This window comes from Dama dama, chromosome 17 (assembly GCF_033118175.1).
Source record: "Dama dama isolate Ldn47 chromosome 17, ASM3311817v1, whole genome shotgun sequence".
NCBI lineage: Eukaryota > Metazoa > Chordata > Mammalia > Artiodactyla > Cervidae > Dama > Dama dama.
This window is the reverse complement of record NC_083697.1, coordinates 10,205,504-10,224,317: the sequence shown is the minus strand read 5'-3', so window position 1 is coordinate 10,224,317 and position 18,814 is coordinate 10,205,504. Positions and strand designations below refer to the sequence as shown.

The 18,814-nt window shown below is 39.7% G+C and overlaps 1 protein-coding gene across 1 annotated transcript in view; it reads right to left on the bottom strand.

Moving 5' to 3' along the window:
- Positions 1 to 16,912: 16,912 nt before the first annotated feature.
- Positions 16,913 to 18,814, bottom strand: part of NAF1 (nuclear assembly factor 1 ribonucleoprotein) — a 45,505-nt gene continuing 43,603 nt past the window's right edge. The window contains exon 8 of the mRNA XM_061164098.1: positions 16,913 to 18,145. Within this exon, the coding sequence (XP_061020081.1) occupies positions 17,679 to 18,145 (467 nt within the window). The 3' untranslated portion in view covers positions 16,913 to 17,678. The remainder of the gene's footprint in view (positions 18,146 to 18,814) is intronic.

Genomic DNA, 18,814 nt, shown 5'->3' with positions numbered 1-18,814 from the left:
CTTTGGCCACCTGATGCAAAGAGCTGACTCATTGGAAAAGACCGTGATGCTGGGAAAGATTGAAGGCGGGAGGAGAAGGAGACGACAGAGGATGAGATGGTTGGGTGGCATCACCGACTCAAAGGACATGAGTTTGACTAAACTCTGGGAGTTGGTGATGGACAGGGAGGCCTGGTGTGCTGCAGTTCATGGGGTCACAGAGAGTCAGACAAGACTGAGTGACTGAACTGAACTGACCTGTCTTTACATTGCTGCTACCCACGTCCCCCCAAATCCTTCTTTTCTTTCTTCCCTCCCTCCCTCCCTTTGCTGTGTCAGGTCTTAGTTGTGCCACGTAGGATCTTTGATCTTCATATGAGATCTTTAGTTGCAAACTCTTAGTTGCAGTACGTGGGATCTAGTTCCTTGACCAAGTATCAAAACTGGGCATCTTAGTGTGGCATCTTAGTTGCTGGACCATTGGGGAAGTCTCAGTGACTCTTCTTGAAGGGGTGATGTGGATAATATATGTGTATGTCCACCACAAAGGATTTTTTCCATTTTCTCAGTACAGAGGCAATTCAAAATCAGTATCCAGGACAGTGAAATATGGGGTGAGGGAAGTGGAGGGCTTGGAGACTGAGTGATGTAAAATTGCCACCTAGGTGGGACCGGTGAATGGTCTTGGGAAATATGGTGCATTTCCAGGCAGCTATACGAGTGCATTTTAGGGGTAGTACTGAGGAATTTCAAGTGATACCAAATAGCATGATAGTGTGGTTTTCTCCAGTCACATTCATGTGCAGCTTCAGGAACAGAATGAGAAAAAAGGAAGAACTGAGACATCAGTTAAGAGGGGGGCCAGATCATTAGGGACTTACAGGTCATTTAAGGACCTTGTCTTTTTTCTCTAAATGGGATGTGAAACCATCCAGGGTTGTTTAATCCTTTTGACTTTGAAGAATAATACATACATCTGGAATTTCATAGAACATAAATGTACAGCCAAATAAACTATCACAGAGCAATCACCCACATAACTCTATACGGAGGAATAAACAGGGCATAGCCAGCACCATAGAAGGGACCTCCCCCACCCCTCCAACAGTTATTCCCTTCCTCACTGTAAATGACCTTTACTTTCCTAACATTCATAGTTAATTATTTTCCTACTAATTTTTTTTTTTCATTTTTAATAGCTGTGCTATCAAAGCTTGTATCCCTAAAGCCTAAAGATTAGATTAGCTGGTTTTAACTTTGCCTTTTTCATCTTTTCTTAGGTGGAATCAATGTACTTTTACTCTTTTTGTATACAGCAGTTTTGCTTTACCGCTTTTGTTTTTCTTTTTAATTTTTTTTGATGTGGGCCATTTTTTTCTAAAGTCTTTATTGAATTTGTTAGAATACTGTTTCTGTTTTATGTTTTGGTTTTTTGGCCTCAGGCATGCAGGATCTTAGCTTCTTGCTGCTGCTGCTAAGTCGCTTCAGTTGTGTCCGACTCTGTGCGACCCCATAGACGGCAACCCACCAGGCTCCCCCGTCCCTGGGATTCTCGAGGCAAGAACACTGGAGTGGGTTGCCATTTCCTTCTCCAATGTATGAAAGAGAAAAGTGAAAGTGAAGTCGCTCAGTCGTGTATGACTCTTCATGGCCCCATGGACTGTAGCCTACCAGGCTCCTCCATCCATGGGATTTTCCAGGCAAGAGTACTGGAGTGGGTTGCCACCGCCTTCTCCGCTTAGCTCCTTGACCAAGAACCAAATCTGCATGCCCTGCATTAGAAGCAAAGTCTTAACCACTGGACCATCAGGAAAGTCCCTATAGTATGTTCCTGAGGTTCATTCACAGTGTTGTAGTTTTAAATTCAGGCAATCACAGGATCAGTCCTAGTTCTGGTTTTCAGAAATCCCAGCGCTGCAGTTATCAGGAGATAGCTTTGTGAAGGGAGTTGGCTTTATCTTTGTTTATACCAGGAGAAGAACAATTCTCTTGGTCCTTACTCAGGTTGAAGGATCAGAATTTAAAGCCCCGAGTTCATCTCTTTTTTCCTCCAAACTCTCCAGTCAATTTACAATAATTGCCTAATGCAAAGTCCTTAATCTTTACTTCCATGGTAATGTTTTCTGCCAGCAGCTACTTGATCAATTAAAACTTTGTCTTCTCTAGACACCAGCTGTTTAGTTACCACATGAACTATTGCTGTGTCTTTCTTGTGCATGGGCAATTTTTTTTTGTCTCTGTAGAATGTTCTTAGATTTTGCAAATACCCAAATATACTCCTCATCACAGTATGCCCAGAGAGAGATTTATAAAATGGAGACTGACAATTAAATTTGTTAAGCTGTAGATGATTCTCCTTTCTATTAATGTAAGAATAACTTCCTGTTCAGTCTAAATTATAAATTCACCATTGGGCAGAAACATTGGGAAGACATTACCTAGATGTGTAAGACCAATAATTATTTCCTCTTCTCCTGGCTACAATTATTTGGAAGTTTTGCCTATAAAGCCATTTGAAATCCAACACTGTTCAGGCCAAAGTTTCTTTAATTTGAATGTATCCGCAGATACAGTTTTGCAGATATAAAAATTCTATAAGAAATCAAAAGCATTTTTGTAGAAAGAGATTTTAGCTTCATAATTCAATGCCTCCCAGTGTAAACTGTGAGTATAGCTTTGGGAATTCATATATATATATATATATATATATATATATATATTTTAAAGGAAATATATATATATATTTTAAAGGAATTATGAGCTATCAAATTTGAAAACCATTTGTTATATGTACTTGCTCTAAAAGGAGAAAAAGTTGAGACTCTCTCCAGCCCCTTCTCTCTTTAAAAACAAAAGGAAGGAAGTGCCTGAACAGGAAGAGCTAAGGAGAAAGACTGGCCAAAGAGGCCTTCTGATCACCAGCTACAAGAGGCTCAAGAAAAGACTCTGATGGGGCCACAGCTCTGGTGGCCGAGGAAGCCCATGTCCCTGCACACTCGGTGCCACAAGGCTCCCCACAAGCCAAGGAGCTGCCCCACATTCAGGCTCAGCCCTCACTGGGGCAGAGCTGGTCCAGGCAAAAAAGTCCTGGGTCAGTGCATGCGGGGTCACTTGGGTCATGTCCAACTCTTTGTGGCCCTGTAGACTGTGTCCTGCCAGGCTTCTCTGACAGTGGGGTCCTCCAGACAACAACACTGAGTGTATTGGCCAATACTGGCTGCCATACCTTTCTAGAGACTATATTTCCTGCTGCCCTAGCCACCAACTCCCCTGAGTACCTGCTGCTGCCAGAACCCCTGCGACCCAAGCAGCTGCCCCACCTCCACACCTGACCCTCACAGGGGCAAACCCAATCCTCCAGGGCAGCCTCAGGAGCAAACCCCAGTGAACGACCCACATGCAGAGGTGGAAATAAAACCACAATTGAAACCTAGGGGCAGTGTGGCTAAGGGAGAAGACCCAAAACCTTCCCACCAGCTGTGCAAGCTGCAGATTAAATCCACATGGTCAACTAGGCAGACTCTGTGTCTATGGAATATATAAGAGGACATTGAGAGCGCCCACAAAAGAAAACGCACTAGCTCTGATGGCTGTGGGCATTGGAACAAGAACACACGGGAGTAGGGCCAGATTAGAATCTGAGCAGCCCCCATAGCAGGTCCAGAGACCAGCATGGTGTTGGAGGGCATCCTAGGGAGTGAGGTGGACTGTGACTCCCAGCGAGGGAAAGGACTCTGACAACAGAGACTCAAGAAAAACACTTATTATTCTTATGCTTTGACTTGTCCTATAGATTCTTGTGGATTGTTTTCTTTCCTTTACCCCCCTCTGTTTTGGTTGATGATTTTATTGGCACTACAAAATCTATTAAGCTTTTGAGCTTTTTTCTTTTTTTCTTAATCACATTTTTTATTATTTTTATAAACATCTGCCTCTATGTTGGGCTTTTACAGTTCTGTGGAGTTTTCCTTTTTTTTTTTTTTTTCCTCTTTTTAAAAGTTTTTAAACCTATTATTATTTTTTCTACATTTATTACTTTGTTTGCTTTTCCAGCTGTTCTTTCCCCCTTGCAGTTAATCTTCAATGCATATAAATCTTCTTTATCTTCCTATATTTAAATTTGCATATTTTTCTTTCTTTTCTTCCATGCCTTTCCTCTCAACATATTTGTTAGTTTTATTTTCATTGCTTTATTTCCAAATTGGTACCTTGCTTTAGTTTTGTTTTCCAGTTTGTGCTTTAGTTTTGTTCTTAACTGGTAGGTATAATCTTTGGTTTCCTGTGTTTACAGAGTCAATCTATTGTACTTTATTTTTGTCGGAGTGTTTTGACTTTGCTTATGGGTGTATATGTATATTCCATTATTTTAATTATTCTTTGCCTGATTTTGTAACTGCCATTTGTCTGGGGCTCATCTTTGGTTTCTCATTTTTGGATATTTGTTTTAATCTCATCTAATGCCATAACAAACCACTTGTGGAATCTTTGTTCCTGATCAGAGATCAAGCCTCGAGCTTTTGGAGTGGGAGCACTGACTCTAAGACCCTAGGCTACCAGAGAACTAACCCTATCAAATAGTGAGAACTCACACAAAGGAAACCTGACAAAACCCAACCACCAGTAGCAGCCTGTGCAGGACGCCTCATCTAAACAACAAACAAACAAAAAAAATGCAAACCCAATCATCAGCAGACAGGATTAGCACCTCACTCAGCCTGGCCCTTCAGAGGAAAAACAAGCAAACAAACAAAAAATTCAGCACAAATCTCATCCTATATAAAGCTTACACAAACCACTAGACCAACCTTCAGAGCGCAGAAACTAAAAGGAAGAAAGAATTCAACCTCGAAGCCTGGGAAAAGGTGACCTCAAACACAGTAAGTTAAAAAATAATAATAATAATGATGAAAAGGCAGAGAAATACTACACAAATGAAGGAACAAATTAGAAACACAGAAGTGAAAAAAAAAAAAAAAAAATGAAGAGGATCTAGGCAAACTACCTGAAAAAGAATTCAGAATAATGATAGTAAAGATGATCAAAAACCTTGAAAACAAAATGGAGAAAATGTAAGAATCAATTAACAAAGACCTAAAAGAATTAAAGAGTAAACATAAAGAGACAACACAATTACTGAAATTAAAAAATACTCTGGAAGGAATCAATAGAATAGCTGAAGCAGAAGAACGAATCAGTGAGCTGGAAGATAAAGTGGTGGAAATAACTTCTGAAGAGCAGAATAAAGTAAAAAGAATGAAAAGAACTGAGGAGAGTCACAGAGACCTCTGGGACAATGTCAAACGCACCAACATTTGAATTATAGGGGTCCCAGAAGAAGAGAAAAAGAAAGGTATGAGAAAATTTTTTGAAGAGATTATAGTTGTTGAAAATTTCCCCAACATGGAAAAGGAAATAGTCAATCAAGTCCAAGAAGTGCAGAGTCCCACACAAGATAAACCCAAGGAGAAACACACCAAGACACATACTAATCAAACTAACAAATGCTAAACACAAAGAAAGAATATTAAAAGCAGCAAGGGAAAAACAACAAGTAACCTACAAGGGAAACCCCATACATTTAACAGCTGATCTTTCAGCAGAAACTCTGCAGGCCAGAAGGGAAGGGCAGGATATATTTAACGTACTGAAAGGGAAAAATCTAAAACCAAGATAATTGTACCCGGCAAGAATCTCATTCAAAATTGATAAAGAAATCAAAAGCTTTTCAGACAAGCAAAAGAGAACTCCGTACCACCAAACCAGCATTACAACAAATGTTACGGGGATTTACATCGTCAGATACAAGAGAAGAAAAAAGATCCACAAAATCAACCCATAATAATTAAGAAAATGGCAATAGGAACCTATATATCAATAATTTCTTTAAATGTAATTAGATTAAATTCTCCAACCAAAAGACACAGACTGGCTGAATGGATACAAAAGCAAGACCCATATATATGCTATCTACAAGAAACCAAATTCAGACCTAAAGACACATATAGGCTGAAGGTGAGAGGATGGAAAAATATATTCCATGCAAATGGGAAGCAAAAGAATGCTGGGAGTAGCAATTCTCATATCAGACAATATAGACCTTAAAATAAAGAATATTACAACAGATAAGGAAGGACACTACATAATGGTCAAGGGATAAATCCAAGAGGAAGACATAACAATTGTAAATATCTATGCACCCAACATAGGAGCACCTCAATACATAAGACAAATACGGCCGTTGCTGTTACTGCTGCTGCTGCTGCTAAGTCACTTCAGTCGTGTCTGACTCTGTGCGACCCCATAGATGGCAGCCCACCAGGCTCTGCCGTCCCCAGGATTCAGGCAAGAACACTGGAGTGGGTTGCCATTTCCTTCTCCAATGCATGAAAGTGAAAAGTGAAAGTGAAGATGCTCAGTCACGTCCCACTTTTAGCGACCCCATGGACTGCTGCCTACCAGGCTCCTCCGTCCATGGGATTTTCCAGGCGAGAGTACTGGAGTGGGTTGCCATTGCCTTCTCTGAAGACAAACACTAACAGACATAAAAGGAGAAATTGACAGTAGCACAATAATAGTAGGAGATTTTAACACCCCACTCACACCAATGGACATATCATCAAAACAGAAAATTAATAAGGAAACACAAGTCTTAAATGATACATTAGATGAGATGGATCTCATTGACATCTTTAGGCCATTCCATCCGAATGCAGAAGAACACACCTTCTTCTCAAGTGCACATGGAACTGCTCCAGGATAGACTACATCTTGTCACAAATCAAACTTCAGTAGATTTAAGAAAATTGAAATTGTATCAAGCATCTTCTCCAACCAAAACACTATGAGACTAGATATCAATTACAAGGAAAAAAAAAAAAAAAACTGTAAGAAACACAAACACATGGAGATTAAACAATACATTTCTAAATAATCAACAGGTTACTGAAGAAATCAAAAGGGAAATTTAAAAAATTCTAGAAAAAAGTGACAATGAATACACAACAATTCTAATCTATGGGATGCAGCAAAAACAGTTCTAAGAGGGAAGTTTATAGCAATACAATCCTACCTCAAGAAACAAGAAAAACATCGAACAGACAACCTAACTTTATATCTAAAACACTGGAAAAAGAAGAAAAAAACCCCAAAGTTAGTAGACAGAAAGAAATCATAAAGATCCGAGCAGAAATAAATGAAAAAGAAATGAAAGAAACAATAGTAAAGATTAGTAAAACTAAAAACTGGTTCTTTGAGGAGATAAACAAAATTGACAAACCTTTAGCCAGATTCATCAAGAAAAAAAAGAGAGAGAAGAGTCAAATCAGCAAAATTAAAAATGAAAAAGGAGATGTTACAACAGACAATGCAGAAGTACAAAGGATTGTAAGAGAATATTATGAACAACTACATGGCAATAAAATGGATATCCTGGAAGAAATGGACAGATTCTTAGAAAAGTCCAATCTTTCAACACTGAACCAGGAAGATATAGAAATTATGGACAACCCAATCATAAGCAGTGAACTTGAAGCTGTGATCAAAAATCTCCCGCAAAACAAAAGTCCAGGATCAGATGGCTTCACAGGAGAATTCTATCAAACATTTAGAGAAGAGCTAATGCCTATCTTTCTAAAACTCTTTCAAAAATTTGCAGAGGAAGGAACACTTCCAAACTCATTCTACGAGGCCACCAGCGCCCTGATAACCAAAACCAGACAAAGACAATACAAAAAATAAAACTACAGGCCAATATCACTGATGAACACAGATGGGAAAATCCTCAACAAAATTTTAGCTAACAGAATTCAGCAACACATCAAAAAGCTCAAACACCATGATCAAGTTGGATTTATTCCAGGGATGCAAGGATTCTTCAATATATGCAAATCAATCAATGTGATACACCTTATTAACAAACTGAAAGATAAAAACCATATGATAATCTCAATAAATGCAGAAAAGCCATTCATAAAATTCAGCACCCGTTTATGATTAAAACGTTTCAAAAAATGGGCATAGAAGGAACCTACCTCAACATAGTAAAGGCCATCTATAAGCCTGTAGCAAACATTAGTCTCAATGGTGAAAAACTGAAAGCATTTCCCCTAAGATCAGAAACAAGACAAGGGTGTCCACTTTCACCACTATTATTCAACATAGTTCTGGAAGTCCTAGCTACAGCAATCAGAGAAGGAAAAGATATCAAAGGAATCCAGATTGGAAAAGAAGAAGTAAAGCTCTCACTGTTTGCAGATGACATGATACTGTACATAGAAAACCCTAACGATAGTATCAGAAAATTACTAGAGCTAATCAATGAACTTAACAAAGTCGCAGGATACAAAATCAATACACAGAAATCACTTGCATTTGTATATGAAAAATCAGAAAGAGAAATTAAGGAATAAATTCCATTCACCATTGCAACAAAAAGAACAAAATATCTAGGAATAAACTTACCTAAGGAGACAGAAGACATATATACAGAAAATTATAAGACACTGGTGAAAGAAATCAAAGACAACATAAACAGATGGAGAGATATTCCATGTTCCTGGGTAGGAAGAATCAATATTGTGAAAATGACTATACTACCAAATGCAATCTATAGATTCAATGTGATCCCTATCAAATTAGTAATGCCATTTTTCACAGAACTAGAACAAAAAATTCCACAATTCATATGGAAACACAAAAGATCCTGAATAGCCAAGCAGTCTTGAGAAAGTAGAATGGAGCTGGAGGAATCAACCTTCCTGACCTCAGATTATACTACAAAGATACAGTCATCAGGACAGTGTGGTACTGGCACAAAAATAGAAATATAGACCAATGGAACAATATAGAAAGCCCAGAAATAAGCCCATGCACCTATGGGTACCTTGTTTTTGACAAAGGAAGCAGAATATACAATGTGACAAAGATAGCCTCTTCAATAAATGGTGCTGGGAAAACTGGACAGCTCCATGTAAAAGAATGAAATTAGAACACTTCCTAACACCAAACACAAAGATAAACTCAAATCCTTACATTTAGGATTAAAGACCTAAATGTAAGGCCAGAAACTATAAAAACTCTTAGAGGAAAACATAGGCAGAACACTCGATGACATAAACCAAAGCAAGATCCTCTATGACCCACCTCCTAGAGTAACGGAAATAAAAACAAAAGTAAACAAGTGGGATCTGATTAAGCTTAAAAGCTTTTGCACAGCAAAGGAAACTATAGACAAGGTGAAAGGACAACCCTCAGAATGGGAGAAAATAATCGCAAATGAAACAACTGACAAAGGATTAATTTACAAAATATACAAGCAGCTCACATACCAGAAAAACAAACAACCCAATCAAAAAGTGGGGGGAAAGACTTAAACAGACATTTCTCCAAAGAAGACACACAGGTGGCTAACAAACACATGAAAAGATGCTCAACATTCATCATTATTAAAGCAAAGCAAATCAAAAGTACAATGAGATATCACCTCACACAAGTCAGAATAGCCATCATCAAAAAGTCTATAAATGATAGATGCTGGAGAGGGTGTGGAGAAAAGGAAATGTTCTTGCACTGCTGGTGGGAATATAAATTGATAAAGCTACTATGGAAGATGATATGGATAAAACTTAAAAAACTAGGAATAAAAATACCACATGACCCAGCAATACCACTCTTAGGCATATACCCTGAGGCAACCAAAATTGAAAAAGACAAATGTATCCCATTGTTCATTACAGCACTATTTACAATTGCTAGAACATGGAAGCAACCTAGATGTCCATCAACAGATGAACGGATAAAGAATTTGTGGTACAAATACACAATGGAATAATACTCAACCGTAAGAAGGAACACCTTTGAGGCACTTCTAATGAGGTGGATGAATCTAGAACCTATTATACAGAGTGAAGTGAGTCAGAAAGAGAAAGATAAATACCATATTCTAACATATATATACGAAATCTAGAAAAATGGTACCGAAGAATTTATTTACAGGGCAGCAATAGAGAAACAGACATAGAGACTAGACTTATCGACATGGGGAGAGGGGAGGAGAGGGTGAGATGTGTGAAAAAAACAACATGGAAACTTACACTACCATATGTAAAATAGAAAGCCAATGGGAATTTGCTGTATGGCTCAGGAAACTTAAACAGGGGCTCTGTATCAATCCAGTGGGGTGGGCTGGGGAGGGAGGTGGCAGGGAGGTTCAAGAGGGAGGGGATATATATACCTATGACTGATGATGACATGTTGAGGTTTGACAGAACACAACAAAATTCTGTAAAGCAATTATCCTTCAATAAAAAGATAAATTAATTTTAAAAAAAGAGAGGAAGGCTTCTCTTCTAGAAAAATGTAAATGTCACAGGCTTCTAGTGGGTTCTAGTATTTTTCTGGGCTCCAAAATCACTGCAGATGGTGATTTCAGCCATGAAATTAAAAGACGCTTACTCCTTGGAAGGAAAGTTATAACCAACATAGATAGCATATTAAAAAGCAGAGACATTACTTTGCCAACAAAGGTCCGTCTAGTCAAGGCTATGGTTTTTCCAGTGGTCATGTATGGATGTGAGAGTTGGACTATAGAGAAAGTTGAGCACCGAAGAATTGATGCTTTTGAGCTGTGGTGTTGGAGAAAACTCTTGAGAGTCCTTTGGACTGCAAGGAGATCCAACCAGTCCATCCTAAAGGAGATCAGTCCTGGGTGTTCTTTGGAAGGACTGATGCTGAAGCTGAAACTCCAATACTTTGGCCACCTGATGCAAAGAGCTGACTCATTTGAAAAGACCCTGATGCTGGGAGGGATTGTGGGCAGGAGGAGAGGGGACGACAGAGGATGAGATGGTTGGATGGCATCATCAACTCGATGGACATGGGTTTGGGTAGACTCCAGGAGTTGGTGATGGACAGGGAGGCCTGGTGTGCTGCGGTTCATGGGGTCGCAAAAGTCAGACACGACTGAGCGACTGAACTGAACTGAACTGAACTGAGTACACTGTGGGGACAGGGGGTGAGTACAGGTTAAGAACCAAAGAGTCCATATTAAATAGTGATTTCCTAGTCTAATACAAAGTATTTAACATTACTGCCAGACCGCAGGATCAGCTGTAACTCCAATAAACTGTCTTAGCAAGACCAGGTATATTTGAGAAATGTGCTCCACCATGAGCTTCCCCAGTGAACATCTGTGAGTGTTTCTAAAATGTGTCCTGTAGGATATGCGACAGGGAGATGCTCACTGGAGAAAAATAAATGTGGGAAGTAACACATTCTGGAGTCCATATATTAGGTTGAACCAAATGAATTTTGTAGGCAATTTCATAGATTTCTAACAGTATCTGAACACATTAGTTAATGCCTACAGATTGTTTTCTTCTGCCTAATTTTGCTGGACAGGATTTATTTTGAAATTATGATACTGGCAATAAATATATAGTACCAGGAATTATTAAAAAGCAGAGACATCACTTTGCTGACAAAGGTCTGTACAGTCAAAGCTATGGTTTTTGCAGTAGTCATGTATGGATGTGAGAGTCAAACCATAAAGACTGAGAACCAAAGAATTGTTGCTTTCAAACTGTGGTGCTGGAGAAGACCTTTGAGAGTTCCTTAGACAGGAAGGAGATCAAATCAGTCAATCATAAAGGAAATCAACCCTGAATACTCATTGGAAGGACTGATGCTCCATTGTGCTTGTCACCTGGTGCAAAGAGCCAATTCATTGGAAAAGACCCTGATGCTGTGAAAGACTGAGGGCAGAAGTGGTCAACAGAGGGTGGGATGGATGGTTAGACAGCACCACCAACTTAATGGACATGAGTTTGAGCAAATTTTGGGAGATAATGGACAGGGAAGCCTGGTGTGCTGCAGTCCATGGAGTTGCAGAGTTGGACACGACTTAGCGACTTAACAACCACCAGGAATTACAGTTGGTCAAAAACCAAACTGCTATTAAAGAAAATTAATCACTCACTTTGAATGAATCAGACACTAAGACAACTGGGACACCTGAGGATGACACCGCCACATCCTGACGCAAAGCACTGCATGATGCATGGTCAAGCAGACGTTTGGAGAGCGGTGCGATGGGGAAGAGCATCCTTCCCGTGTGTCACAGAAGCACACATGAAAGGTTTCAAGAGCTGCAGCAATGGTTCTGCCAGTGGCTATGGATGCTGAGAACATAGTAGTTCATTTCTACCATCTAAATGTTACAGACCACCACCACCATATCATATTTTAATAAGGATACTCTGCTGAAAAATTTCATTCTTTTCTATCTGTCCCACTGTTTGGGTCATATTTTGTGTTAGAAACAACGTTTAGCCCCTCTATTTTCAATAAAAAGCTTTTACCGTATCACATCAGTTTGTTCTTTCTGGGTGATGTTATTATAGTGCATCTAACTCCAAAATAAGTCAATGTAACATTTATTCCCATTTCATCAACCTTATGAGTAGAAATAAAAGGTACTGAACTAAAATATGCATAATAATCAGGCTTTTGTACAAGCTTTCAAATATATATATTTGTAAGTGCACATATAAAATATAATTAAATATACTTCTTTATTGAATGTGCAGAAGAAACTTTTCATTGGTTGTTTTCATTATTTTACCATTTGATACACAACTGTGTACCTCATTTCCAGAACACTAAGTAATTGTTACATGTCTAGAGTGCAGAGTCAAAGATGAGAGAGAATTTTATCACTGATACACAACTGTGTACCTCATTTCCAGAACACTAAGTAATTGTACATGTCTAGAGTGCAGAGTCAAAGATGAGAGAGAATTTTATTGCTGCTAGTAGCTCAAAACAAGTACTTTGGCCTGATAGGTGGTATTAAGAAGGTATTTTTCAACTTTAATTTCAGAACAGTATGGTAACTGTTTCCATGGTTTTCTGGAACATAATCACTACATAAATTTAGGATCTGACTGGGTCAGACTGATGAGTAAGGCTTTTGTAATAAGGGCAATTTATCTGCAGAAAAGGACACAAATGTGTACTGCTGTTGCTTTTACCCTGAATGTATTGTCATAAATATAGTGTAGACTGTATTAAATCATAGAGTACCTGCCACATAACCGGACAATTTCTCATAATCATTTTTATTTTCCAGCTTGCATTCATTCTATTGTCTATTTTTTATTGACCTGAGAGTTTATTCATTGGAATTAAATAGGCAATGTCAGAAAGATTTTATGACACATATTTTAAGAACATACAAAGTGATTCTACAAAACATTTATCTAGTTTTTAATTCCTTTTTTAAAAAGACCTAGTGTTTAACAACATACTAGTTTTCCCTTCAGTTTCCCTGGTAGCACAGATGGAAAAAGAATCATATCTCAACAACGGGGTCATTAAACCAGTTAATCATATCATCTTAAAATGTTTAAATTCATAGTATTGAAAGCAAATGCCAATTATTGCTAAAATAGAATATACATAAATGATTCATTATGTCCAATATTTTCTCCCTCCCCAAATCCTTAAGAAAACTTGTTCTTAGAAACACTAAGATTTTTAGCATATGGAGATTTTAAATACCATTTCTTTTTTTTAATCAAATAGTTTTAAATTATAGATTGGAACTCAAGATTCTACTCATTATTTACTGAAGTCTTCATTGAATTTGTTACAACATTGCTTCTGTGTTGTTCTTGGCTTTCTGGCTGTGGGGATGTGGGGTCTTGGCTCCCTGAACAGGGACTGAGCCCACACTCGCAGCACTGGGAGGCTAAGTCTGAAGAGGGACTGAGCCCACACCCCCAGCACTGGGAGGCTAAGTCTGAAGAGGGACTGAGCTCACACCCCCAGCACTGGGAGGCTAAGTCTGAAGAGGGACTGAGCCCACACCCCCAGCACTGGGAGGCTAAGTCTGAAGAGGGACTGAGCTCACACCCCCAGCACTGGGAGGCTAAGTCTGAAGAGGGACTGAGCTCACACCCCCAGCACTGGGAGGCTAAGTCTGAAGAGGGACTGAGCCCACACCCCCCAGCACTGGGAGGCTAAGTCTGAAGAGGGACTGAGCTCACACCCCCAGCACTGGGAGGCTAAGTCTGAAGAGGGACTGAGCCCACACCCGCAGCACTGGGAGGCTAAGTCTGAAGAGGGACTGAGCCCACACCCCCAGCACTGGGAGGCTAAGTCTGAAGAGGGACTGAGCCCACACCCCCAGCACTGGGAGGCTAAGTCTGAAGAGGGACTGAGCCCACACCCCCAGCACTGGGAGGCTAAGTCTGAAGAGGGACTGAGCCCACACCCGCAGCACTGGGAGGCTAAGTCTTAACGACTGCACCTCCAGGGAAGTCCCTCTACTCTTTTGCTATGTCTTGAAATTTTAATGTACTTGAGTTTCACCAACTCTAAGCAAGGAAGAAGTAGCACGAGACGAGGCGGGGGTGGAGGGTGGAGAGCAACAAGTAAGAATGGGTGGGAAGAGGGGAAGGGAAGGAGGGAAGAGCAAGCATCCTGCAGTCTTCAACGTCCGCAAAGCTGAGACCCCTGTACACAGGCTCCGCCAGGGCATCCAACTGGTATGACAACTAGGGCCTACTAATCACTCAGTTACACAGCAGGGATGGGGACATTTTAGAACTTAACTTTATGACTTGACCATAAGGCTTCTGAGAAATGTATTTTGCAAAGTTCTGTACTGCACCTCCTATTCTAGGTCTACACTAGAGTCTCAACTCAGTTCCTTCAGTCTTTTTTTCTAACATGAGGACAAGTCATCCAATTACCAAGGACTTCACTATCTTTTCCATTAAAGAAAGGAAGAGGAGAAAGGCAGTTACTCATCTAATAAAATAAACCTATCAGCTTAGGCTATAATTTTGATTTCACTTTATCATTATTTATGACTGTAGACATGCAAAAGGCTTCCCTGATGGCTCAGATGGTAAAGAAGCTGCCTGCAATGCAGGAGATCCGGGTTCAACCCTTGGGTCAGGAAAATCTGGAGAAGGAAATGGCAACCCACTCCAGTATTCTTGTCTGGAAAATCCCATGGACAGAGGAGCTGTGAGCTACTGCCCATGTGTTGCAGAGTGAGACAAGGCTGAGCAACCAATACACACAGACATGCAAAAGCATTATCTGTATGCAATCATGTGAATGACAACCTACTTCATTGTAGAAAAAGGCTTATATAAAGAATAGCCTATTTCAGATGACAAATGGTGTGTGAAAAATATTCTAAGTGTTTATACTGGCAAATAATTTAAGGATCTAGGACCATATGATTTTAAAAGCAGGACTCTAAGATTAAGATGATGAAAATTGTAGTATTTCTTTTTTCCAAACTTGGGTTCCTCCTATTAAACTCCAAACATGTGTACAGCTAAATATATATATATAATATATATATATATTATATATATATATATAACTGATAACCAAGTGAGTGAGATGTCATGGAACAATTCAAGCAGCCAGTTTTATTTCTCTCTTCTTCCCTAACTCCCTCCACAGCCTCACTACCACCCTAAACAGAACTCACTTCAGTCCCAGAGGGAAGGGCCTAGAAGTTGCAATAGACATGTACCCTGAAATCCATGCCGACTAAGAATAAATCCTGAAATTCATCACCTGGGGTTAAAAGTGGTTTCCTAGATCTTATCTCAGACCTACTGAACTTGAATCTTGGGATAAAACCCAAGAACGTGCACTTTTAATAAGTCATTCAAAGCTTGGGTCATTTCTGAAGTTTCAAAGGCCTTGGAGTAAGTGCAGGGAGGAAGGCAAGCTGGACCTAAGTGCTAAAGGCAGCAGCTTAATTGAAAGCAGAAATCAAGTGGTGTCACTCAGCTCTTAAGTTTCTTCAGCTATTAAATAGATACTGCCAATATCTACAGTCTACTTTTGAATAAAGGTCTAAAGATTTTTTACATGCCTTGACGATTATAACAGCTCATTAACTTGTAACTGGATGGCAACATCTCACTCTTTCCATTTGGGGTTTCCTTAGTGCTTCTAGGTATAGCCTCACGTAACTCTTACAATATTTCATCAACCAAAAGAAGACTGGGTCAAAAAAAAAAAAAGAAGACTGGGTCTTACTATGCTGTAAGACTGTGCCGTGATCTATGATGGCAACTCCTGAACAGAAGCTGCAATAACATTTCAAAAAAAAAACATGAAATACAACACATGTTTAAGCCAGTGTTATCGCCAAAGCAAGAACCTCTCATCTCATGACCCAAGAACCCTGAAGAGTCTCCTCAGTCCTTGGGGGTGGTGGGGCAAGGGGAGGGAGAGGGTAGAAAATGGGGACCTGCAACTAGAATCCACACGCTTGTGATAAATTACCAGATTACCCCAACCAGCAAACAAGTATTATTTTCTAAGACTGCCAAGGAATGAAAGATTGGAAAACACCAATTTAATATAAAGTGCAGGTCTGAAGATCAGAATTCAGTTTATCTTCTTGCTGTCTCACTGGCAACCTTAGTGACTTCTTTGGAGTCCTTAGGCTACTCCAAGGTTATTAAATTAGGACTACTCTAGGCTACTTCTAGGAGAAGGCAAGGGCACCCCATTCCAGTACTCTTGCCTGGAAAATCCCATGGATGGAGGAGCCTGGTAGGCTGCGGTCCATTGGGTCGCTGAGTCGGACACGACTGAGTGACTTCACTTTCACTTTTCACTTTCACGTAATGGAGAAGGGAATGGCAACCCACTCCAGTGTTCTTGCCTGAAGAATCCCAGGGACAGGGGAGCCTGGTGGGCTGCCATCTATGGGGTCGCACAGAGACGGAAACGACTGAAGTGACTTAGCAGCAGCAGCAGTAGCAGGCTACTTCTAAAGCTCCTTCTATCTCTAAAATTCTAAGATTTCCTTACACTTATGTTTCATGAGCACATAATCATGTAAAATACCATTCACTGGTTATTTAATTAAAAGTCTACATTCAGTCTGTCATTTAATAAATTTTTTTTTATTAAGCATTTAATCTGTGCGAGGCATCCAAGAATCTGGGAAATCGATATGGACACACAAGTCTGCTTGCTGTTGGTAAATGCACATTACTGTGAATATTGAATAATGCATTTTACTGTGAACACTTTGTGTCTCTTTAAGCAGTTAAACAGTAAAGTTTACTGGATCATGGCTGAATAATGGAAATCTACACAGATAATGGAAAGCCTGTCAATGCAAAATAAATAAATATTCATTTTAATTATACACATGACTTCTGCCAAGACATAACGCTTTTCTTCTCTGTACCTTTTACTTGCTTTAAAACAAAAAAAAGTACATTTTATTTGTAAACTTCATTTACAACCAAAATCAATTTTTAAAATATATTTATAAAAATAGTTTATTTTAAAGGCTCTCAATAGGACTTAACATTTTATTTTCAGATATACCAAGAAGATAATCAGTATGGTCAATATATCTTAATCCATGATGAAAGGTGCCCCAGATTATTAGATTGAGGCATACTATTTAATTAGGCAAAGTTCAAAGCATTAATTAAATATTACATAATTGGATTCCCCTCCACAAGTTTAACATTAAATTTTCATAAAGGTTACAATATATATCAACCTAAAACTGAAGGAACTATTTTTTAATGTACTATGCTTTAAAAATCTAGCTCCATAATCTCTTTTTAAAAAATGCTTCCATATATATGCATGTGTGTATCTAAAAGTCCACATTTCTCAGGAATGCATACATCCACCTAATAGTAAGGTCCAAAATGAGCAGCAGAATTACCATCTCCAGAAGAGGAGGGCAGAGGCAGGGGTGGGGGGGGCGGAGGTGGGGCTAGGGAGTAGGGCAAGGGGATTAATGGGTGAGGGGCCACAGCAGGCGCGGCCCAGCCCATGTTTGTGGAGGCAGGCGGTGGGGGGGGCGGGGGTGGGGGTGGAGGGAGGGAGAAGTTATGCATGTCAAACCCTGGAGGAGGGAAGGGATACTGTGGCATCATGGGGCTATCTTGTCTCTGTGGCGCAAATCCTGAAGTGTCCTGAGGGACCATGTGTTCTGCATTATAAAACTGTGGAGGTGGGGGCCTGCCAGGGCAAGATCGAGGATATCTACCCTGGGAAAATCCTCTTGTGAATTCTCTGTTGTGATATCCTTTGGAATGCTCTGAAGCAGAGCTATGAACATTCCAATTATGATGTACTTCTGCAAAATCTTCACCTTTGAAGGAAAGAGCATAAAGACAAAATCAAAATTAATTTTCATACATCAAAAAACAGTGTTTAAAGTTTCAAGAATGCCTTATTTAACTTCCAGTATTTCTTACATAATTATAATTTTGTAAGGCTTAAAATGATCAACTTTAAATGAATCCTAAAAGTCAGATGATCAGGAGAGGGGAAGTTTATCAAGACAAAACTTTGAGACAATAACCACTTGATTTCAGCCAAACACGACAAAGAAAACTGGACATCACATTCCACTCACACGCTCAAAGGTGGTCAAATAGACTGAGCAGGGAGCCGGTCAGCGTGTCCCCTCATTGCAATGCAGATCACATAGGGAACATAGACTTTTGTCTCCACTGGCAATAACCCCCTAAAAGCCTTCCTCCACTTCCTGCACTTGGGGTGGAGTCAGAGAAAACCGAGGAGAATCAGGACTTTCATCACTGCCCAGCATAACAAGGCTAGCCCCAATAGTGTCAGGAGCAGTAATGAGGCACTCTTACATTCAGCAGACACAGGAGGCAGCCTGCCTGTGCCCGGCAGTAATCAGACACCCCCAGACTCAGATATCAACTGAAGCTAAAAAGAAAAACTTAACTCTTATCCTCAACTGGATGTAAACAGTAATAATGCAACTTTTTTCCTTTCCCCAAAAGAACAA